Consider the following 25,569-nt stretch of genomic DNA (forward strand, 5'->3'; position numbering starts at 1 on the left):
TCAACTCCTGGTATTCCACTAATGTTTTCCCTCCTTTGCCAAGTATTGCACCAACTAAGTTTTCTGGCACTGCTATTTCAACTACATCCTTTGATCCATCTGTGGATTTTTCTGTTCCTAGAATGGCACTGGCAGCTAGGGGAGAAGCAGCTCCAAAATATCCATTGGTTGCAGCAGTAGCAGCAGCCAGGCTACCTAATGCGAATGTCCCCGCCGTACCACCAGCTGTGCTGCCACTGGCCGAGGCTTCACTGGCATAGGTGGCCAACAAATTGGCTGCTGCTGCTGCTGGGTTGGCACTGGCAGCTGCTGCAGCCAAAGCCCCTGTTGCTGCTGCTTGACTGAGACCTAAACCTAATGTGTTGAGATTATATCCATAGCTGGCTAATGTATTAAGTGCAGAGGTGATGGCCACCAGGTCATTGCCTGTGAAGCCAGATAAAACTGCTGGAAAGGCTGCAACGCCAGCAAGGTTAGCATGTCCTAATAGCCCTGCAGCTGCTGCAGCAGTTGGTAACACTTCAGCAGTGTTTGCATAAGGAGATCCGGTTGGGTTGGAATTTGCCACGGGACCTGTAACATTGGCATAACTGATATTGAGGCAGCTGCCACTCTGTGGATCCTCTTGTATCTTCTGGATGATAAGTTCAACAGCTTTTCGGTTTTGTTCAGGTTCTCCACTCACAGTGACAACCCTCTCTTGCAGGTTGATCCCATCAGGTTTCTGGGAAAGCTGCACCCAAGCCCCTGACTGCTCCATTATAGCCTTCACAGTAGCACCTCCCTTCCCTATTATCAGACCTGCTGTGCTGTTGGGAACTATAATCTTTACCTGTAATTAAAAAAAATACGTATAAATAATACTTCTGTTTTGCGCACATACATTATATTACTTTGCTATCCTACATAAAGTAAAATAGTAAACTGAAAATTAGTTTAAACATAATTTATGAAAGATAGAAATACCACAATTTCTAAAGTGACCAATATCATATTGTAATAGTTATTTTGTGAACCTGGGATTTTCAAAGGAAAAGGCAATTTTCAGTTTTAAATTATTAAACAAAAATTTTCCTTGACTGTGAATTTTGCAGAAGTTATCAAAAAGAAGAAATCATATGTCATCAATGGTAACATTTTTATATAACTCCAAAATCAAAATGCTGTTCATGATTCACCTACTTGGCTTCAAGAATATTTTGCTCTAAAACATATAAAAACGAAGAGCACAAGATTATAAACCAAAGTTAGGAAAGATAAAAGTAGGAAAGTTCTACCTTGAGTCCCTTTAAAACATTAATTTCATGTTCCTCGTAATTTTTGTGTTGTTCAATACCTTACTTCATGACTAATATTTTCAGAGATGAAGGGCAACATATTTAGGTAGTATTTTAGTTTTACAACTAAACTGATACCAACTTGTAACCTTAACAATAACTCAAAACAATTAGTAATATAAAAAAATTCAGTAGCTTTTAGGTAGGTTAGGGGCTATTTGAGAGTAATATTACATCTGTCTAAATTTGTAAAATGACTATTTTGATTACGTAGATAATTCTCTTTTTGGCAGCAATAGCTACATTTTTAAAAATAGACCTTACAACCATATTGCCAAAGATTAATTAAAAATTACTGCAGTCACATGAATAGTCACAATGATTCACTGTGACCATACGAAGTATAGGCACTTTAGCTAATTTGAACCAAAACATCCAGCCACAAAACTCAGCATGTTTTAAATTATTTAATCATAATCGAATACTATTATAAGATGTATAAAATCAGGATGGTATTTTCCATAACCCTTTCAATTAAAATGTAGATATTAACATTTAAAATTATATTTTGGTAGCACAAAAATACATATGGCACTTTTTATGATTCACCAGGAGATAAAAACTGTGAATGTTCTATCACTGGCAAAGCACTGAAGTAACTGCTTTCCTTGTCCCAGACATTTAAATGGGCATAAATTTCAGCAGAAATTTAGTTGAGATACTTTATGAGATATCTCATTAGTTAATTTTTAGCAAGTATTGCCATGCTATCTTTAAAACACAGACTTGGGTAAGAATTAAAAAAAAAAATAATAAAGTCATGTATTTTTAGGAAGATAGCAAGCAGTGGAAGTATAAACTCAAATTCTAGAATAGGTTACCCCATTAATATATTTACACATATTATATACACACATCCCACAAAACTTTTCTTCCCACATGTATAAATTAAAGTCACAGTAGAATTTTGTTTCATTACAATTTGTCTATATATAATCATATCATTTTACTGAAAAAATTAAATTTTCTAGAAACATTTCTTTGGAATGTCAAATATATTTCTCTTGTTCCCCTGATTAAGTTCTTTCATATTCAAGAAGTCGACTGAGAGACAATTTTTTTTAACAAGTTAACTTGTTTTTTGTTCTCAGACTTTCTGGTAGAAAATTATTTGTCTGAAATATTGAAATATGTTAAAGTAATACAATTAGAAAGTTAAACCATGAATACATCTTACACCACTTAAGATGAGTTAGAATCATCCTTATAGTTTATTCTGTGCACATAAAATATTAAGAAAATTTACTTTTAAGGATTTACAAATCTGAATGTTAAATATGATTATATTTTATAAATCATGATTTCTTTTCAAAATTAGAAAATTTTTTGCAATAAAATATTGCTGAAAACACATATACTGACAAACTGAGGTGTTTTAATGCAATCTTTTATGAGGAAAAACATATTAATCAACTAAGACTTTCAAAAGCGCTATTTTAAAATTTAATACCACTATTGTTTTACTCAGTGTAATGACTGCCTGCATGATTATAACCCAGGAAGAGACTAATAGCACATGAAAGGTTAATGGAAGCTATCCTACAGACTGTCAGTAAAAAGTAATGAAACATATAATTTTACAACATCCACTCTAAAATAAGCTTCTATAAGTTGTGTGAAGATTTTGTTAATTTCTACCACACTGCACACCAGTTACTGCAGCTGTAACTTTTTTTTTTAACTCTAGGATTAATTGATTAGTTCTGTCTTTCTAGAACAACTTGCAAATGTGTACCCAATACTTACGTTACTTATACAAGCATATTACCTCATCCTTCCTTTAAAATTTTTCCCTTTAATCATTTTTTTCCTTTTAAATATTCAAAAAAACTAAAATAATGTATTTTTCAGAAACAGTATGTGAACTTTTGATAAAAATAAACATCTTCCAAAAAAATATATCTTTGTAAATTGAAGAATTACACCACGTCATTTATCCTTATTCTAAAGATGTCTTTATGTAGTAAGTACATTTTCTGGATTTTAGTTTAAATTATTAATGTTTGACATAATCTTAAATAAATACTGTCAGCCATATTTGTTATTTTATCAAATACTGATGCAGCTTCCAAATTTTGCTGGTATAACTGATACAACTGATTTTCGTCTACATGTAACTAAAGGTGTGTATGAACAGAAGACAGTAGTGATTGCATATTAATATTTATAATGTAGCATTTATTAACTTTAGTTATAATTTTGCTTACAATGATTTTAGAAATAGAAAATTAAAGAAAACATAAATGTAAGTTTATATTAAACTCCAAATTTAATAAAAGTAAATAACTTTGTAGCCTAGCCAATGAATATGACTCAACTTTTATTTCTGACATGACATGAAAAACCTCTTACTCTATTTTTTCTCTGAAAAATTAAAAGAATACATTCATATTTATTTGCATATTTAGTATTAATCTAAAATTGACAGACAGGAAAGAGACTCTCTGAAAGGGACAAGTTGAGACAAAAAGAAAAAATAATTCATTTGCATTAATATAGTATCTGAGATAATAGTGTTTTATTTTTTTTTGTTGAGAATAGTGTTCTGTTTCCATTTTATGTGCCAGATTAGAGCCATAAAGAAGTGAACCATAAGTGTGGAAGCTTGAAGATGCTGAGCAACTGAAAAATGGGTAGGGAATGAGAAAAGTGTGTCGAGAATTATGTGAGACAGCCTACGTGCTTACTTCTTGGGACATGGAAATACAACATTTACCTAAAGGAAAATCTGTGTATTGACAGTGTTTACATCCCAAAAGAGAGGAAAAATAGCTGATTTTAATTGTATCTATGACTTCATTTTCATTGATTCATTCTGTTATCACACTGACATATACATTCTTATTTCTAAAGAACTGAAAGAAAAAAAAAAGTTGTATCTTAGCATACAATTTTTTGGTGTAATGAGTATCAGCCATATCATATATATTCCTGACATTTGCAAATCAGTTTTCCCTTCAGAAATATGACCTATAGTTGCTACCATCCACCCAATCTTTTGTAGAAAGCTTATTAAGTGACCCAGGCCCCGTGTTGGGAGCTAAAGGATATATATACTGTTCCTGCCTTTACGTAACTCTCAGATCAGTTACAGAAAATAGATGTGTAAATGTATCAGTGCAGTCAAGTCCTAAAGTGTGGGTACAAAAATATGTAAAGTGTACAAAGGAGACAGTATAACTTGAAGAAAAAGGGGTAAGAAAATCTTTGAGAGATGATCATATTTCATTTTAGTAGTATTAGTATTGTATTCTTTACTACGTATTCCCTGTCAGGTTGCTGTTATCTCCATGTCACAGAGAGTTCCTGTTCAAACCTAAACCCGTCTTAGTAGTGATGATCCGCTTAAATAATGGTACTACTTTAAAAAAAAAGAATTGTATTTAAATTTTCCTTATTCCTAGATTACAACTGTTATATCAAAGAAACATGAGAAAAGATTAACAATATAATTATACCAATTGCTTGTTTTCAGAAAAACAAGGAATACAGCGACTGTTTATTTGCAACCATAAAAGAAGAACCTCTATGGGAATGCTATGAAAAAGTTAAAAACACCAAATAGGTAGACTTAAAATTGACATTTTTCTAATTAAAAATAAGCATTAAGAAAAACACATTTACTCCTTTGCCAAATAAGAACTCCAACTCATTATGGTCTTAAAAAAGAATGAGAGTGTCTGTAGGCATATTTCTTATGGAAGGAAAATTATTGAATTATTTCATAAGGCCATACATTAAAAATGCAAAACAAGTTCAAGTATAGTTTAAGATAGCCCAATTAATAGTATGAACTATTTTATTTAGGGCTACATGTGTACTGCTTTACTTTTTTTTAGCAATTCCTGTCAATGGTGGTTATCTATTACCTCATTCATTCAGTCAGCTGACATCTCCTTTGACAACAGACTCCACTTTGCCTTCAGGAAATATTCTCTCATTCTAAGTACTGGTACTTTAGGTAAGGCTGACCACCTTCCAATGCCTTTAGAAGTGGAAACATGACCTAAGCCTACATATCACACTTCCCACATCTCTTAGCAGGTACTGAATTGGGATTGAGCACGTGACACAGGATGGTCCAGTAAGAGCCTTAAGAATCTGCGAAACTGTTGGGATGGAAGTAACCGTGTGATCTAGTAGAACACAAGCTCGATGTTACTAGTGCTATCTTGTCAATATATGGACGGAGGAAGAAGCTGTCTGAAAATAAAGTTAACTTAGATAAAAAGAGACTTGAGGAATGGAAAGAGAGAGAGAGGTTTCTGATAGCATTTTGGCATCTGAATCTAACCATGTTTAAAGCCAGCACGGAATCAATATAACCCCATCTTTTTTTTTGTTGTTGTTACATCACTTTGAATTAGATTTCAATAATTTGTAATCGATAAAATATTAGCTTTGAAAATGTGTTCTTGTTATATCATGTAGTATTTGCCTTTCCAAAAAAAAAAAAAATACTGACATTTTATTGTATCTCTTGATGTTCTAAAAGCCAAGATGTCTTAACTCTGGTAAAGAGAAAGGAGTGTATTAACTAATATTCTTTTACTGAGATATACCCTGCATGATCTAACAGGATAAATCTCCTTCATTTGCCTAGGGTATTACCCTGTGGGCTACTGAGACACCACTTATTAGTGACCATTGAAGATGCATGTATCACTTGGGCAGATCCACACTGAACTGCCAAGCAGAGTAACTTGCAAAAAGTGTATTTTTCTTTTGATTATAGATTTTATATAAATAACTGCCTTTCTAAAAAGTACTGCTTTGACAAAAAATGTATGACATAGAAAAAGAATGTCTTTTTCTTCCAAAAAGAATAAAAAAGCAGCTCTTCCAACTCTCTACAAGTCTGTTTAATCTACTTACTTTTGATAACCAAATTTAAGGCAGTACCATTTTTCACAAGCATGTCTCAGTATCTATCATAAAATACCATGCTGTGTCTTTTCTCATATATCCTTACCCTCCACCTACTGCCAACACCAGGTTTTAAACCTGGAAGCCATCTGTGCCTTCTCTTGCTCCCTAGATCTCTACATCCTGTTATGCACTGTTGATTTTTTTCCCTTGTACGGTTCTTGCCAGTCCTACTGTTTAGCCTATCTAAAGTAAAGTGTGGTGTAATAAGAAGAATCTAGAATTGGTAGTTAGGACATATGCACCCTCACCCTAGCTCTGCTGTGTGACCTTTGTCAAAACACTTCAGTTTTGTCATCGATAAAAATCAAAGACTTGTAGGTGTTTTTATTTTAGCTTTATTAAAAAACTACTCAATAGCCTTCAGTGATTTCACTCCAGCTACCCACTAAATTATCCAGATTCCTCATGTAGACTTTCCAAATTCTCCATACCTTGTCCCCAAGTTGTCTTTCCAGTTTAATTTCTATGACTAGTATCCTATGCTGAAGCCAAACTTTACCTGCTAGTTCTCGAATATACTCTATATTACGTGTTTTTCTAGGTCTCTGCCTTTGTATATTCATTTGTTTCAAATGACTAAAATGTTACCTGTATTCCCCACACTGTTCTTCTCCTTAAACTCACCTATTTTAACTTTGTGAAATCTTAGGTTTTCCAACAGCAGCTCAAATGCAATGAAAATAAATAGATATATATGTAAGAACTAAATAAACTATTTGAAAGATGGCCATGCAGCAGAGAGAAAGAGAAAGAGTGAGTGAGTGAGTGTGTGTGTGTATGTGTGTGTAACGTATGATACTGGGTTCTTACCAAAAAAAAAAAAAAAAAACAACTTTATCATCTCTAAAATCTAAAATTCAAATTATGTTACAACCATACTGAAATCTATGAAATAAATGTACAGATGTTTTAATCTTATAAAATTATTGAAATCAGTAACATATTTGCTATTTAAAAATCCAATAAAATTAAATTAAATATGCACTCTATGTCTTTTTATAATTTTTCATTTATTATTTTTTCATATGTTATTTTGTAACTTCTTACTCATTAAGCTTGTGGCTAGGCTTCTTCAGCCATAAAAAAATGTTGTCAGGTTGGTTCTAAAAGTCTAGAATACAAACATTTCAGTGTTTACTTGACTAAGTGATAAACTGGATCAATTAATAAGATGACTCAATCACAGTGTCTACTTCTCCTGACTCATAATCACAATTCCTAACTGGTATAATTACCTCCCACATCTTGCCTTACTTCAAGCAATTGCATTTTTACCTTAAAATAATTGACTTTTAAAAGCTTTGTGGAAACTGTACTTTCATTTTATATCTTCTTCCAAAGGGCCATACTTTACTTTCCCCTCTGGCTGTAAGATACGGTAGAGGATGACAGACAGCATACCTCTTTTTTGTGTTTCTTTGAGATAAGACAGAAAATGAATGATAATCACCACAAAATTTCTTAAGGCAAACCAAGTTTAACTGAACAATTTTTAAAAATTTAATACATTTTTTTTTTTGCTTTTTCCACTGAAGAATTATTCCAAGTTTCCCCGCCCCCCCTTTTTGGTGACTGCTGCATGTTTTAAAAATACATACTATATTTCAGAGAGGGATATACTTAGGAATAAGAAAAACAGGAGAAATATATTCTTTATGGGTTAAGAAAAAAATAAAAAATAGCCCTTGGAACTATGTCTGTTATGTTGAGGGGATAAGCACTCTAGATATATCAAAAAAGACTACTACTAGAGGTCAAGTAATGATGAAGAAAACATGAGGGTGTGAATGATAAACTATTATAGAGCAGCTTATTATTTCCAAATGAAAATAATTTGGGGTTCTTCTTATTGCTTACCAAACCAGATTTTACTAAATTGAGGTTAAATTTCTGGAAATCTCATTTGCCATCACCATCCACGTGTCAAATTATTAAAAAGCTTTTTGAAACTATTAGTTTCAAACCTTCTCTTTTTAGCTTAGCTATTTCAGGGTATATATAATAAGTTCAGAGTTCTTAATTCTGATTAATGAAATATATATTTGGGCTTTTAATATGAAAACAAATATTTTAAACTTGATATTTTAGAGGTTATAACAATAAACTAAAAAAATGAAAAACAGCTATGAACATGAAAGTAGGGGCTGTGTTTACTGAAGCAGATGATGGAAAGGTGTGAAAGATAAAGACAGAATCAAAAATTCTATTTTGGATATATCAAGTTTGAAATGCACCACCCATAAGAACATGCCAAGTAGGTGATTGGTTGTGGGTTTGAGAGTTAACACAGCAATAGTATTTAAAGCCAGAGGAATGGACAAGATAATCTAGTGGAAGGCAAAAGTGAACAGATAATTCATTAAACAGTGAACAGCAAAGGACTGTGCAGGACAAGAAAATATTTAACATCTAAAATAATCAAAGATATTCCACAAAACAGCAAAATTAATCACACAAAAAGGCAAACTAAATGAAAATAAGGGACAGGCTTAACTATCTTAATCTCTTTCTTTTAACCTCTTTTCTGTGGCAATATATTTAGGAAATCATTTTACGTAACACATTACATTATAAAATGAGCATAATCTTTAACTTAGTTTCTCTCCTTCTGTGATCTATCTGGGAAATAATCCCAAACATGGAAAATGTCATATACACAGTAAAACAGTATAAGACACCATATGAAACTATAATAAAATAATGTGGAAAATATCTATGCACAATTAAAAAATATATATAAATGTATATGTAGAATTTGAGTTAAACAGTGTAAAATTATACACAGATAAAACTGAATAAAATAATAGAGGCTGGGTTTCAGATGAGCTTTTTTTCTTACCATATAAAAACTTGTCTTATTTAAAAAGTTTTTAAAGCACCATAACAAAGGAAATCGAAAAATTAACCCCAAATTAGGCTGCTGAAGTCCTGCAAAAGCAGAACGAACAAGTCATTTAAAATAAATTTAGTATATTTCCTATATTCATTGAATAATTATTTACTGAATTCTAGGTACTATTCCTGGAGATACAGAGTTAAACAGAAAGCATAAGATCTCGCTTTCATGAAGCTTCCAGACATGTGGCATAATAAATACTAATAAACATTTAAATGTGTATTATAAAATGAGCTGGCAGAAAAACAGATATAGAAAATACCTAAAAATTTTTTTGTTTTTGTTTTATTTTTGACCATGCCACCTGGCATGTGGGATCTTTGTTCCCCAACCAGGGATTGAACCTGTGTCCTCTTCACTGGAAGAATGGAATTTTAAGTACTTGATCGCCAGGGAAGTCCCAGAAAATACATATAAAATTTTAAAACAAGAAAATGTAAAATCATAGTTTTAAATAAGAATGTAATTATGCTAAATGCCTGTTTAGGAAAACCACTAAAGTTAATCTAGGAATATAAAGCCATTTAAAATTCTGAGTATGGGTTGACTCAATACTCTATAATGTAAGCAAACTAATCTGATAAGATATTATTGGAGGTAAATGTTGAACTATGTTTAAAAATTGATCTCTATTTAAACTTAGGTAACTGTGGTAGCTAATTACTAAGAAAACTTTCACAATTTGGATTATTTTGCTTTTACAAATTTTTGATTAAGCGATTTTCACCATTAAAGTTAAGTATTATTAATTAATGATAGACTGATGTGCCATATTTTTAACATGATTTAAAATATTATTGAAATCAAATTACAGTTACTTGTAGGTATTTTATATTTACTAATCAAGCTAAATTCAACATTTCTTATATTTTAATTTCACCAAGAGTATTTCTGAAGGCAATATATGCTTTTAAAAAAATAATAGGTGTCTATATTTCAGTATCTTATTAGTAAAGGGACATTGTTAACTTACTATCACAAATGACTGTCATTGAGAAATGAAAATGTCCTGAATTATTCTCATTATATTAATACTTGGAATATGAAAACATATACCGACTCATAAATGAAAAGCTACAGAAGAATGTCTGCAATTTAAATAAACATATTACTAGTCATAGAACTAAATTCTTTTCCTATGGATGGATTGAAGCAATTCACTTCTAAAACATTAATGAAACACTAATAAAAATACGTTTATAACTGTTAGTTGGCTAAAAGCTTTATAACGAAACAAACCATTTTTATTTTCAAAAATATTTTTAAAATGTAACTGAAGGACTGTATCACCTAATGGAAGGAAAAAAAAAAAAAAACAATAGCTAAACTAAAGACCAATAAAATAAATTATGAGGTATTATGTTCAGAAGATGAAAAAGATCAACTGGAATATTCCCAAATCAAAGATTAAAAAATTAGAAATAAAAATGAGAAATAAATTTTTATCCACAGTGAACAGATTATCAACTCTGGCAAAACTACTCTTATCTAAGAGAATATGCAAAAGTATTCCTACTTCTAATCATTTTCTAAATAAAACTGAAATGTTGAAAATGTTGATAACTACCCAATTTTCCTATTTTGTGTATTTTCTATTTTATATGGCTTTAATTGAAAGACAAAAAAGTCTGTTGAAGACTAGTGCACATTCTGGAGTAATGAAACATTAAGTGCTTTGGTTATATAAAGGCACATATAATGTTCTGGCTTGAGAACACAGCATCTGCAAGAACTACCAGAGCTCTGACTTAAAGGAGAATGCTGACGAAACCAACAAACCACCTTTACCTACTGGGTAGCAGTCCAGAAAAACAAAGAATATTGCCTATCTGCCTACTTAGCAGCTAATACTAGACAAGGCACTCTGTATTCTTATCAGTGCCCAAAGCACATATAGGATGTAAAATAAGGTACATTTCACATTTCATTAACTCTTTTCCCCCTGGAGTGTACCATTTTCTTCAATCTGAAAACTTCAAAAGCCCTAGGCTTTCCATAAATACAAGTACATCTTCATATGAAATGAACCTTTAGCAGGGACTTTGGAAGGTCACATAACCTGGTATTCACTAAAAGATATGTTATAATTCTAACCTGAAAATATTAATGGTGTGCTGTTTTCAGCAGAAATTCTTAACTTGCCCTCAGAAAGATCCCCTGATGCCCATCACTAGCTGTGAAGGGCACATCATCTACAGCACAGCACACTAACGAAGCCAGACATTTGCAGTGGAATGGGTATAGTTAGGAAGTGCTCATTTAGCCTTTTACCATCATTTTTGGCAAAAATATTGCTAAATAATCTTTGAAAATAGTAACATAATCTGCATATATAAAGATCTCCAAGGTTAGAAAACCTCTAAATGAATTTGGCAATAGTCAAAAAACTATGACTATCTGAAAAGACAATTATCCTTTGTATAATATTTATTCATAGATTTAAATTGTAATTACTAGTAAACCTCTACTGTTCTCAGTGATAAAACTAACACCCCTCAATTTCTATACAAGTATGTTTTTCTTTAATGTTTATCAAATAATATTTGAAGTGTTATTTCATAAAAAAGTCTTTGTAAAGGGAAATTGCTATGTAATACACAATTGTATACTTATAGTTTTTAATAAACTACTGTGCATTTTCATATGGTAAATGGTGTTACCCAAGTAAAGACTCTAGGAAACGTTTTTCTAACTGTTCAAATATGGATGCATAATCTCATCCTAGATTTATTAAATAAGAATCTCTATTGGTAATTTTGATGAGACTAGAATTGAGACCTTTTGCTATATTAATAAAGAATAAATAAAAATATTACAAATATTACATAATCATTTAATTTGGCATAACTTTTAACTATGAAACAACTGCCATTTCCTTTGCCACTAAAGTGTATCTCTTCTAGTCCTGAAGCCTCTCTTGTGACCCTTCTTGAAACTCCTCAACAAGCATCTGACAACTAGGAAATGAAAGGGCCAAGTAGTCCACATATATCTAATATCAAAGATGGTCCACTCTTTCTCAATCTTTTGGAAAGTTCCCACTTTAGATTCCTTAAAACATTACATAAATTGTAACTGAAGCCATTGTTTTTTTCCATCTTGTTTTACTTTCCCCTAGTTAGCATTTTGAAACCAAAGCAGAAATATAAAAACTTAATAATGTTCGTATTCCTTGTCATCATCCGGACGATACACAAACACAAGATATTTTTTGACTATTAAAAAGAAGGCCATATGTTTCTTAGCAACTTAATTTTCTTCAGTTAATATTATGAACACTATCCTAGGCCAATTTATGTGGCTCTAATTCATTATTTTTAATAGTGTTACCACATTAATATTCTATAATACCATATTTACTTAGCCACTTTCCTGCTAAAGGTCGGATGGTTTTCCAACTTCTGCTGCAATATACATCTTTGTCTCTATATTTCCATGTATTGGTGCATTAAATTTTACTGGGTAGATGCTCAAAAGCTGTAATGATATAGCATTTCTTACATCAACACTGTAAGAGAATGATTATTGCCTATATCCTTGACTACACTTTTAATTTATGAACACACACACATAGGCCCACACAGAGATTAATTTTTGTGTTCCTGATTTATGTGTATTACACATATGCATATAAAATTTTGTCTGTCTGGTGAAAAAATATAATCTTATGAATGCTGATTGAAATTTTCCTGATACTTGGTAAGGTTAAATACGCTTTCATGTGTTTATTGGACATTTCCATTCCTCTTCTATAAACTGCCTTTTCGTAATCTTGACCTATTTTTTCTCCTGGATTTTTATTTTATACTATCAATCTAGGGGCTCTCTTTACAGTAATTCATTGTCATATATGCTAAACATATTTTTTCAAGGATGCTGTCACCTTTTGCTTGTTAACGGTGTATTCCACTATATAAAAATATAAAATATTTGTAAATTTGAATGTTTTAACCTATCCCTTTATGTCTCATATTTCCTTCTTGCTCTAGAAAGTCATCCTCAACTTTATTTCTCACATCATAATTTCATCACATAGTCTTACAGTTTCAATCTTGAATACACTAAGATCTATTTTTATATACTGGACAAGGTAGAGGTTAAATTTATTTTCCTTCAGGTGGATAGTCAAGTATGCCAGTACCATTTATCAAATAAAACATCTTTTTCTAAAATAAATAAAATGACACGTAAATGTTACTCTGGACCAAGCAGAGTTCTCAATGCTTCTCATGCACTGATTTCACTCAAGAATCATGACAACCCTGTGAAGCAGGCACTGTTATTATTCATTTTACAAACACACAGCACATGGTGAAGTTAAGGATGTTTTCTCAAGTTAGAATATTAGGAAGCAGCAAAGATTTAATTTGAAGCTAGGAACTATGGCCTAAGAGTACGAGTCTCTTAATTTCTAAATTATACTACCTTTCTTAAGGAATGACAGAATATAGTAAGTTCCCATATATAACTTAGGTCTATTTCTGACATGTTACATTTCATTGACCAATTATATTTGCTTGTGTTAATGCCAAATATGGTTTACTATTAGAGTTTTATAGTAAGTTTTAATACTGAGTGAAGTATTTAATCTCATACACATTATTTTGGTAACTATTCTATTAACTGTCTCATGGTAAATCTCAGGCATTTTTCATATGAATATTAAAATCATTTTGTCTTGCTTCACTTTCCCATAAAACCAGACAAAAAGGGAATGAATATAAGGGAAATTGCAACAGATTTACATTTTACTTTAAAAGAATTAAGGTTTCTATGATATTAAGTTTTCCCCTCCAAGGTTACTGTAAGTCTGTCTATTTATTAAGGGAATGTTTGATGTTTTTATATGAAAACTCCATGTTCTCCTAATATGGATTCAATTTTGGCCCAATTTATTTCTAAGAATTCTTGGAGATTTTGATATGAATATGATACTCTATGTTGAGCCTAAGGAACTGCAGTCAAATATCAGCAATTTTATAAGGCTCATCCTAATAGCTATGAGTACATAAAATCTAATGTGTATAATAAAGTCAGCAAGTTCATTTAAAAAGAATATTTGAATTTCACTATTTTTCTAGGATTTTATTAAACATATTTCTAAAGAATACTATCATGATATCACATACAACACTGAAGGAAATAAAACTTAATTTTTACATTTTGTTGGAGAATTATGACCTATTTGAGGTAAGAGCTTGACTGGTTTCCTCTGCAAAACAAACAAAAAAATATTTTTAAACTGCTCTGAGTACTGGTGAAGTGAAAAAGTTATCTAACAAAGAAGGCTATGTCCCTTTTACTTAATGTCGTTATACAATCAATAGTATTTCTTTTTCTGTTGGCTTACATTTTTAGAGAACTTCTGTGCCAAGATTTCATTTGAAGAAAGGATTTTCAAAAATAAAAAATGAGTTTTAAAAACCATACAGACTATAAGCCTATTCTTCCAACTAATACTAGCCACTCAACAAATACTTATTGAGAATCTATTAATGTTCCAGGCTAGTGGCTCAGTGGAAAAGAACCCTCCTGCCAATGCAGAAGACCTGATTTCAATCCCTGGTGAGGAAGATCCTCTGGAGGAGGAAATGGCAACCCACTCCAGTATTCTTGCCTGGAGAATCCCATGGATAGAGGAGCTTGGTGGGCTATAGTCCGTGGGGTCACAAAAGAGTTGGATATGACTTAGGGACTAAGGAACAAATGCTTCTGATACATCAAAGAATAGAACAGACTATTGTTCTCATGTAACTTGATTTTCTAGGACAGTGAGGCTGACAATATATAATTTTTTTAGTATGATGATAAGAAAACAGTCAACTGATTGGAAAAGACCCGATGCTGGGAAAAAATAGGGTGGCAGAGGATGAGATGGTTGGATGGCATTACCGACTCAATGGACATGAACTTGGGTAAACTCCAGGAGATAGTGAGGGACAGGGAGACCTGGCATGCTGCAATCTGTGGGGTTACAAACTTAGTGACTGAACAACAGCAAGCAAAGCATGCAGTGTTCTGCGAGGCAAAAGAAAAAAAAAATCAGCAAGATAAAGGGAATCAGAAGTACTGGAAGAATGGGGAGGCCAGGTTGCAATATCAAATCGGGTGGCTTGATACATCCATCTCAAAAGGGTATTGAGAAGCGATATTTGAAGAAAGACTTGATGACTATTGAAGATGTTAGCCAAGTAGATCTCTTTGAGATTGGAGAATTTCATGTAGAGAGAGGCAAGAACTTGCCTAATGTCTGCAAGGCAACCCAAGCAGGTGGGTTTACCTAGGGCAGAGTAAGGAGGCAACTGATATGAAATGAAGTGAAAGTGGTAATCTGGCAAGGATCTTATAAATTAATTAGATGTCATTTGGAGGATATTGGCTTTTGCTAAGTTCAAAGGAAAACTATCACAGGCGTAAGCAGAGAAATTTTATAAGAAATCATTTGCTCAGTGGAGAACAGATTTTTGGGTGCAAAGGTAGAAAGTCTGGGAAATCTATATAGACACTATTGTAATAATTCAGGCTTGGACTAGGGTAGCAGTAGATGTAATGAGAAGAGGTCAACATTCTATATGTATTTTAGTGATAGAGTCAACATTGTTTCTTATAGGAACTGGATTTGGGGTATGAAAGAAAAGAGATGAGAATGAATCCAAGACTTGAGATCTGAGAAAACGGTCCATGGAATTGCTTCAATAGAGACTGTAAGGGCTATAGATAGAGCAGGTTTGGGGTAGTTTGTGGACTTCTGAATTAAAGATGTCCATTAGATATGCATGTGCAAGTGCTGAGTGGAAACTTGGATATAGTCTGTAGTTTCACTCTGATATGTGTATTAGAGATAAATGTGAACCCTTGTTATGTGGGACCTGAATCTTTCACAATTTTAGAGGACATCTTTGTCCTCTACATTCAAAATTATAAACATAAAATTAGGTAGAGGGCCTTGTAATAAGCCTGCGCAGGTGAAGAATCCTAAGGTTTAAGCTTCACTGCATGCGTGCTCAGTCGCTTCAGTCAAGTCCAACTCTTTGTGACCCCATGGACTGTACCCTGCCAGGCCCCTCTGTCCATGGAATTCTCCAGGCAAGGACAATGGAGTGGGTTTCCATGCTCTCCTCCAGGGGATATTCCCAACCCAGGGATCGAACCCGGGTGTCTTGTGTCTTCTGTATTGCAGGCGGATTCTTCACCACTAAGCCACTGAGGTAGCCCTTAAGCTTCATTAGTTCATAGTAAACCTACTTCTCAATGAAAACATAAATTTTGCATATGTCAGAATATAAAAGCCAAGGTAGTATATGAAGAGGAAGAAAAGTATACATCCAGAGTATCAAATATTAAGATCCACTTACTCCAACATTAAGAAGGATGATGGGAGGAACTAGCAAAGGATTTTGAGATGAAGCACATGGCATGATACAGGAGGGAAAAAAAAGGGTGTGCAATAATATCCTGGAAGTCAAGTAATAAAAGTACATCAAGCAATGAAAGTACACCAAGGAAGCAAAAGTGACAAATTATAATAAATACTGTGAATAGATTAAGTTCCATGCAGATTGACAACAGACAACAGAAATTAATGGTGGGGTCATCTCTGATGTCCTAGACAAACAGTTTTAGCAGAATTGTGGAGGAAAAAATCTGACAGGAATGGATTTAAGAAAAAAATGGGAAGACAAAAAATTGCAAAACAGAGAGTAAACACTTTTGTGAGTTTTGCTACAAAGTAGTATAAGAAATGGAGCATTAGCTGGTGAGGGAAGTGAGATTAAAAGAAGTTTTGTTTTGTCTTTTAAGATGAGAGGAAAAAACAGATATACGTATGCTGATGGGAATGTTACAGAGGTAAAAAACTTAACAGATGAGAGAGAGGGGAGAATTAGTGAAGAGATGACCTTGAATAAAGAAAAAATATTGAGCCTTTAATGTGCAACTGAAATTACTTGTTTTAAACAGAAGCAGGGAAAGTTGAGAGGTAGCATATGTGGGTACAGGTGAAGCTGTGATTTTGTGAAAGTTTTTATTGCTTCCATTTTTCTCAGTCAAGTAGGAAGTTAAGGTTATGAGCCTGGAGTGAGGACAGAGCAAGAGACCTCGGCGTGGCACAGACAACTCTTATATGGCTTCATGATCTCTACACTCTTGGTGTTATGCCTTGTATAGTTCCCTCCATTTAAGCATGAGGAGAAATTGTGACCTGATTCTAACCTACAGGATATGGCAAAGGGATGGAATGTCACTACTCTGATTAAATTTCACTGTATGGTAGAAAGTAATTCTTACGTTTAGGTTCAATAAGACTTCATCATGCTAACATATGATGGGGAGAGATTTTCCCGCTGTCTGCAAGAAGCAAAAAGCCACACTGTGAAACGCCAGTAGAGAGGGTCACATAGCAGGAGACCTGGGTAGCCTCTAGACTCTGAGATCTTCCTCTTGTCAACAGTCAACAAGAAGTTGGGGTCCCCAGTCATACAGCTACAAAAAACTGAATGTTGTCATCAACCTACAAGAACTTAAAATCAGATTAGTCTTCAGTCAGGCCTCCAGATGAAAATAAACCCCAGCTGATAGTTTTGATTGCTGGCTTTTGACTCTGAGCAGAGGACTCAGCTAACAGTGCCTTTGACTTCTGACCCATTGAAAACTGAGGTGATAAATGTGTGCAGTTTAAGCCAATAAATTTGTGGCAGTCAGTTACACACAAAAAACTAATACAGGTGTTGAAATGAGACAAGGATTTATGAAACAGACATTCAGAAAGTAAAAAAGTGACTGGGCTTATGATTACCTGACAGAATTAGGGGGTCATTTGAGATCTGTGGTCATGAAACTAAGGTGGGACTAGTGACTTCCGTTTGTTTTTTCCTGTAACTACAGCAAGGGTTCTATATACGAGTTACCTACTTATTTGTTTTGTATATTTTGATATATAATTTCAAATTTATTATTACATAAATTCTATAAAGCACATGTTTCTGAAAAAATTATTGTACTTTTCTTGAAATTTGAGAAGAATCCCAGGAGAGCTAACAATCATGAACCTAAAATTAAGACTGGAATTTAATTTTTGGCACCATTGACTGATAAACAAAACCATTTTGTTGAATCAAAGTGACTGAAAAATGTAGAAAGATAACTTATAATTGGTCAAATCCAACTGATTCTGTTTTTTATCTTTTTAAAGTTTAATCACATGATTAAGACTTTAATTTTATTTCTATCCATATATTTGCTTCTGAAAGTTCCAAAGTGTCAAACTTGCACGTGCAATATGCACAGACAAAAATGTGTAAGTTGTAAAAGTATTAGCCCTAACTTTCTTAATAGGGAAATAATAGAAATTTGATTTATAAGTTAGACAACAAGTAACTTTGTACTCTCACTTGAGAAGAAAACAACTACAGAGCATCTAAAGCTATCTTTAAAAGCTTACATACATGTTGATTATATAAATATTTTAGTGTTGAAAATGCAGCAATATTAGTATCACAGAATCTTTCTTTAAAGATAAAACTCAGTTTAACTAAGCTGTTTTATGCTGTATTAGTTACCAATCTTAAAGAATGGTAACTAATTAGTTACCATCTTAAAGAATGGTAACTAATTAGTTATCTTTTTTTTTTTCATTTGAAAGAAATTTCAGAAAAAATAAGTAAACATAGCTTCTTACACTTATCAGGTGAGTAGTGCATTCTAGTGCCGTTCTAAATATAATGAATTTATTATCTCAATTTCACAGAAGGGGAACCTGAGGTCCAATTTACTCAGCAAATAGCAGAACAAAGACTTGATCATAGGCAATTAGGCTCCAGTTAACTTTTAACCACCATTCTATAAGGCTTCTTATATGATAATCCTTCAGTTTTCCAGGGGAAATTATTACAGACTCATAACATTGTAGTCTGATCTGTGAAAACAGTCTGGCTTGTGGAAATATGAAAGTAGGAAGGTAAAATTCAGTAGGTACTGAAGCATCATAGTCATTTTTAAAAGAATGGAAACTACAGATAAAACTTATTTTCAACATACTTTCTGTGCTTTTTATTTTGGGGTTTTCTAAATATTAATAGTCTCTTAGTTCCTTTTATTAGTTTGTAACACAAACCATTTAGTCTAAAGAAAACTCAATCACAACTCACTTAGCCATTATTGATGAAATAGCACAAACAGCTGTCTAAATTGCTTTATATTTGTTTATGAAAATTCACATGGAAAAAGTCTGCAGTGATTTTTTGAACAGCAGAGGATATCAGATTAGCTATAAGACATAAACAATAATTTTAACATAAAACTACAGACATACCTGCTAAATTGCTGGATAAGGTTAAAGTAAACATATCAGAAATGAAAGTCATATTATTATAGGTTTAAACTCTAATTTAAATATGGAGAGTTTAAGATGATCACATTAGAACCCATTTTACTATCTTGGTTATTACTCTTATACATCTAAGTCAATTTTAGTGAATCTGAATTAATTATGACTATCCACAAGAAACAACTGTGAGCTATCTAAAGACTGAATGAACAACAAAAACCAAATTATCTTCTCTATTACAACATGCATAGAATCTACTGGGAAATACTGTAGGGAATGAAATAATTACAAACTATTAATAACATAAAGATGAAAGATAACTATAATTCCTTCAATGAATTTAAGGATTTTGTTTTGTTATTTTATATCTTGCCTGAAGTTATCCAGGAGGTATTATGCTTGTTTGCACAAGAACAGAAGAAAACAAAGTATAAACAAATACTTTTAATAACTGATGACTGTGGACAGAGTATAAAACCACACATGACTTAATTTTCCAAATTAGAAAAATATCTAGAGGTGGATGTGTTAACATATCTAGAGGGTAAAAATATTATATCAGTAAACTTAAAAAAATAAGCTTTTTAATAAATCATTTTATAAAAATCATATTTCCACAAAATAAATACAAGAAAATACAAATCTAACTTTAAAGACAAAATTATTGTTGATTTTTCTTCTAGATCCAGAGTTTTTTACTCTTTATGTTGAGAAAAATAATTTGTTTTTAATGAGTGCTGTACTCATTTGTCTTGTCTTTATTTGGAAGAGAATGAAGCAGAAGAACACTAAAGTCAGTTGTTTTCACAATAGTTTTCTAATTCATATAATTAAAACTCATAAGAGAAAAAGTCTGAGTGAAAATGCATATACACTTTTCCAACTTCATGCATCAATAATGCAAGCTTGCTTCTCACTTCATGTAGCACCATTACCTTTAAAGAAAAGAGATGGGTTTCATCACTAGAGATGTGTACTTTTTAAACCAATTTACTGGGGCTAAAATGTGAGCATTATCAAGGATTTTTGTTTGAAGGGAATGCTACTGCATAAAATAAAAATCAAGCTCCTACTACAAAATAACATTCTAAATGTTAGTTTTCCTTCTAGTTATTTAAAAAATTTTCCTGAGGTTGCAGAAGTATTAGAATCAATAAATGAGCAAAATAATTCTGATAGCCATATCTTAGATCATATGCAAAAGCCACATTTAATATATTTAGCAAATATAGCTCAAAGTTAATAATTTATTAGTCAACTGCATGAAAAATATATTAAAAAGATAAGGCTTTATATTAGTAAAAATGTGGAAATATTAAAGAAAATAACATTTCTCACCTAAATGAAGCTCAATTCAGACAAAATGAAAATGTGTTTAATCATTTTAATAAATATATTTTCAACATTTCTCATGTTAAAGTACAGTAAGGCTCTGAATTACACAGAATATTTTAGATGATTTCCTTAAATGTGCCAAAAACAGCTACATTTTTGAAGAATGTCCTACAAATATTCAGTACCAAAACAATTATCAAGTCAAAACTAAGATATATTTTTCATTGCAAAGTTTGCAACTCCAGCAAAGAAAATGTATTATTAAATTTTAAGAAAGTACCATTTCTTGAGTTATTAAACAGCATTAAAATTATTACAAATACCAATTTCCAGTTACTCTTAGATTGCTAGAAATGTTTTTCATCAAAAGTTTTAAACTGTTACACAGTAAGGCATATCTGAAATAAAAAACAAAGAAAAATGCATTCACATTTAAAGATATACCTTTGCTCAATAACTCATATTTATACATTCATTTTTTTTTTACATATATGATATTCTTAACTTATATACCAGGAAGCCTAGGAAGAAACAATAAGGGAAATAATAAACACCAACTCAATAAATAAATAACCCTCAGAGCTCCATAAAGTCAAAATTTTAGGGGGAAAATCCAAAATTCTAGTAGTCTATCATCTGAGTCTATTTTTATTATCTAAAGCTAAAAATACATATAAATTTTCAGGAATAACTGATATTTCTTTCTGAGGTTATTTGGAATCTGATCATGGTGCACAAATGTGAATGAACGAATACATCCTTAACCCACCAGTATCTTTTTCTCCAGTGTGCAGGCAATCACCCGTGAAAAGTATGGTGTAGATGACAGGATGATACTGTACCTGATTAGCTCTGGAGGTGGTCATGGGGTCAGATGGAGAGGACTTGGTGGTAGTTGGGGAAGATGGCAATGTCTGGGAATAAAGCAGTTCAGGAGCAAATCAACCTTTATAAGCCTTAAACTGATTATTTAAATAAAACAAAATAAAATAAAATGTAATATAACGAGAACAAAATCCTATGAACAAATTTTTCTCCTACTCATTTAAATTTAATGGAATTCAAGATCAATTAAATAATTAATGCATGTAAATACGCATGCATAAGCATGTAAAAATAAATTCATGACTTGAAATCATGATGGTGACTGATAAAAATTCACATGAGTATTAAAGGTATCCTGACCATATTCATGAATAGTAGTCTCTTTTCTTTCCCTTTTGTTTTCTTGGGGGAAAAGAGATCTCAAACAAAAATTCAATAAATTTAATGAGTAAAACTGAAAGTTATTTTCCTATCAATGAATACAGTCGGGGATTGAAAGAAGTGGTGAAATGAAGTTTACTTTGGCATAAAAGTATCCACCTACTTAATATGTTGAACATCACCAACAAGTTGATTCCACATGAATTTAGGGTTCCATACTTAAAAGCAATTAAATTTGCAGTTCTGAGTTCTTAATATCACATTATCTTCTAAAACATTAATTTTTAATAAATTTAGAGCCCGTCTGAAAATGTAAACATTAACCTCATATTAATAAACAAGTAACTAATAGCATTTTAACAAATTGCTGTAATATTTTTTATTATTTGTGCTAAATACTAAAAATTTGTATAGATGAGGTGTATAACATTTTGTAGCATTATCAGCCTGTGTTGAAAATAAGCACAAAAATATTAGGAATCAAATTTATTGTTCATTTCACTTTTAAACACATATACATAGTATATATAAAACTATATACAAAACATGTCACATGAGACCATAATATTCTTAAGGTATTTTTAAAACTTCTGATGTCTAATAGAGTAACCTTAAAGTGTATGTAAGATGTTTTTATCTTTTTAAAAAGGTATACTTTCACTTGACAAATTGTATCATTTAAGTAGCACTCTCAGTAGATAATATTTCTTAATATATGAATTGGGGTAGTTTTATAGTATGGACAAAATTCTATATTCACATTATGAGTTATATTAATATCTATCCTCAAAATTACTCAGACATGAGCAAAAGCATAACTTTAAAAGTTCAGCAGAGTCAGAAAAAGCAGATAAAATTACTTAAGTCAGTCAAATTTACATATTTCATAAGTCCTAACTGGGATAGAAAAAAGTATTTAAGAGTAAAAGAAAGGATAAAAAATTTCACATGCTCTTGCTTAATTAATTCACTGCTCTCAAGCAACAAACTAAGACTGATTCTAATATTTGATCATGTTTTAAACAGTTCAGGAATTCTTGATTCTTCTTTAAAACCTTGAGGAAAACTAGACAATGCATAGACATACCAAGATTTTTGTTAAATCATATTTTAAAAGGGAAGAAGAGCTGCAAACCTCACAAGAGAAGAAAAAAACAACTTCAAATCCGTTGTTTTCTGTTTTTGCTATTTGTAATAAGTTCACTTTATAAAGTCATTTCTCCAGAGAGAATTTCACTAAGAGTCATTAATAATTACCCTACAATTTTACTTTCCATGCAATACTATGCAGAAACATACACTACTGACTTTGTAAATATTCTATGGACTATGAATTGAAGAGTAAATTTTCCCACCTCTGGTTACAACTGCTACTGTACAGATTTCCTGGGAGTAGTTAACATATATTTTAAAATATGTTCTTTATTAATCTCAGCATAATTATAAGATTGTTGACTAAATAGATGCAAAATAAATCTAGAGGCCATCTACCCCAACACAGGTTAGAAGCTAAGTTCATTAATCTACAGAAGCATGAGGTATGTGTGTTGGGCTCTTCTAGTTTCATCAGAGTAAAATCAACTTGAAGGATCACAGGTTCATTATGACAGCCATCTTGCCCTAGACATGAATTCTCTTGAAATACTGCAAAGAAATACGTAGAAAAAGTACTAATATCAAGTGACTCAGACTTTGTGATCACTAAAATCAATACTATCTTTTTTCAATTTATTTAATACTTTTCTTTTTACTTGGCATATATGTGAAACATTGGGCATGTATTAGTAACTCATGCAACTCATATTCATTGACATTGTCCTTAATAATTCTGAGCATGCTTCCTTCTCAAGGGAATAAAACCAGTAATTTTAAACTTCTGGGACAATATTAATGTGTATAAAATCATTAAGGCTTTGGTTATTATAAATTATAATACATTAAAACTTAATATTTTAAATAAAACAGATGATAGTTAAGTTTGGGCTTTAAGGGATTAGATTTTGGAAATGTCACAATAGTTTCTAAATTTTTTTTTTGTTTAAATTCTTAAAATTATGAACATGTAATGTGGTAATAAACATATGATTAGTTTTATAGTTATCTATTACTCATATAGATATTCTTAAACACAAAAGATCTCCTTCCTTTACAAATTTAAGCTCTAGCAATGAAGAGAATCCAGAAAGTTTGCATTCTGGTTGATTCTTAAAAATACTAGTTGTAAAAATTGTTCTGATAAACAGACAAATGTAAATATATTAATGTCTGTAAAGTGTTCTAATAATTAGATTAAAAAACAGCTTTGAAAGTTGTTCTCAACCACACAAATAGATCAGAAAAAGTCATAGAAATATTTTCATGTTCAATATGTTTATTTCTCTAATATTTTATAAACACATGCTTATTCATCTTCATAATACAGACTTAAAATTTAAACGGTTTGAAGTTTAAAAAAGTCCCTTAGTAAAATTTCTGATATACATCTTGAAGATATAACTACTGAATATCCATATAGCAATAATATATTAAAATGTGTTAAGTAATATTTATAATGGGTATATACAGCTAAGAACTCTAAGTAAAAGTGAAATCATTTCAGTCATGTCCAACTCTTTGCAACCTCATGGACTGTAGCCTGCCAGGCTCCTCCATCCATGGGATTTTCCAGGCAAGAATACTGCAGTGGGTTGCCATTTCCTTCTCCCGGGGATCTTCCTGACCCAGGGATCGAACCTGGGTCCCTGAATTGCAGGCAGACTTTACAGTCTGAGCCTCAAGGGAATCCCTTTTTAAAGTATTTATCAAGCAGTGATTATGAAGGGCACAGGCATTTTTTTAGCATGATTTTATCTTTCAAGTGGAAAAGTATAATATTTTAATTTATAGGACATGAATGTCTTTAAGAATTCTTCTTTAAACACTGAAGGCTGAATTACTTATTACAAAAAATTTTGAAGTAGTTTATAATTTTAAAATAGTGGATCCTTTGGAATGCAAGTTTCTAAAATTCAAGATTTAATAAGTTATTTAATTAAATGTAGATTTTTCTAGGTTTTTGGGAATAAGAACTAAAAAGTGATTATCCATTGTGAAACGCATTCTTGTTAACAAGTGGCAGTTTTGCTGGACCAGAGAATATTACTATAAATATAAACTCCATAATAAATAAGCTTAGCTTCAAGCAAACCTATAGTAATAGACTGTCAAGGTCTATCACAGGTACAGTGAAAACAGCAATGAACAACAAATTTTAATTTGGAACAGGTCTGTTTTGAGTTCTGTTAAATAAATCTGCATACTACTCCATAAAAAATAATGAATCAGCTATTTAAATATGGAATGGTCATCTCTGATTTTTCATCTTGACACATATCCAGCCTTCTCCCAATATCTGAACTACCTGGAACTACTTAGCCCTAATATAAACTCATGTTGTCTAATTTCAAAAGGTCTTTTACAACTGATTACTAGTCCATATCTTATTTTCCTCATAATCACTATTCTGTACTTTTATCCTTCTCCTCAGCTATTCAGTCCCATGT

General features: G+C 31.8%; 1 protein-coding gene across 5 annotated transcripts in view; it reads right to left on the reverse strand.

The window, feature by feature from the left end:
- NOVA1 (NOVA alternative splicing regulator 1) overlaps nt 1–25,569 on the reverse strand; it is a 168,867-nt gene that overhangs the window by 4,588 nt on the left and 138,710 nt on the right. For 3 of the 5 annotated variants that reach the window (XM_027522146.1, XM_027522148.1, XM_027522144.1), the window contains exons 4-5: nt 21,664–21,735; nt 1–832 (exon numbers count right to left, since the gene is read on the reverse strand). The exon at nt 1–832 is cut by the window's left edge. In XM_027522146.1, coding sequence (XP_027377947.1) covers nt 1–832; nt 21,664–21,735 — 904 coding nt within the window. The remainder of the gene's footprint in view (nt 833–21,663; nt 21,736–25,569) is intronic. The other 2 variants (XM_027522147.1, XM_027522145.1) reach the window with 1 other exon arrangement.

Source organism: Bos indicus x Bos taurus, chromosome 21, assembly GCF_003369695.1.
Source record: "Bos indicus x Bos taurus breed Angus x Brahman F1 hybrid chromosome 21, Bos_hybrid_MaternalHap_v2.0, whole genome shotgun sequence".
NCBI lineage: Eukaryota > Metazoa > Chordata > Mammalia > Artiodactyla > Bovidae > Bos > Bos indicus x Bos taurus.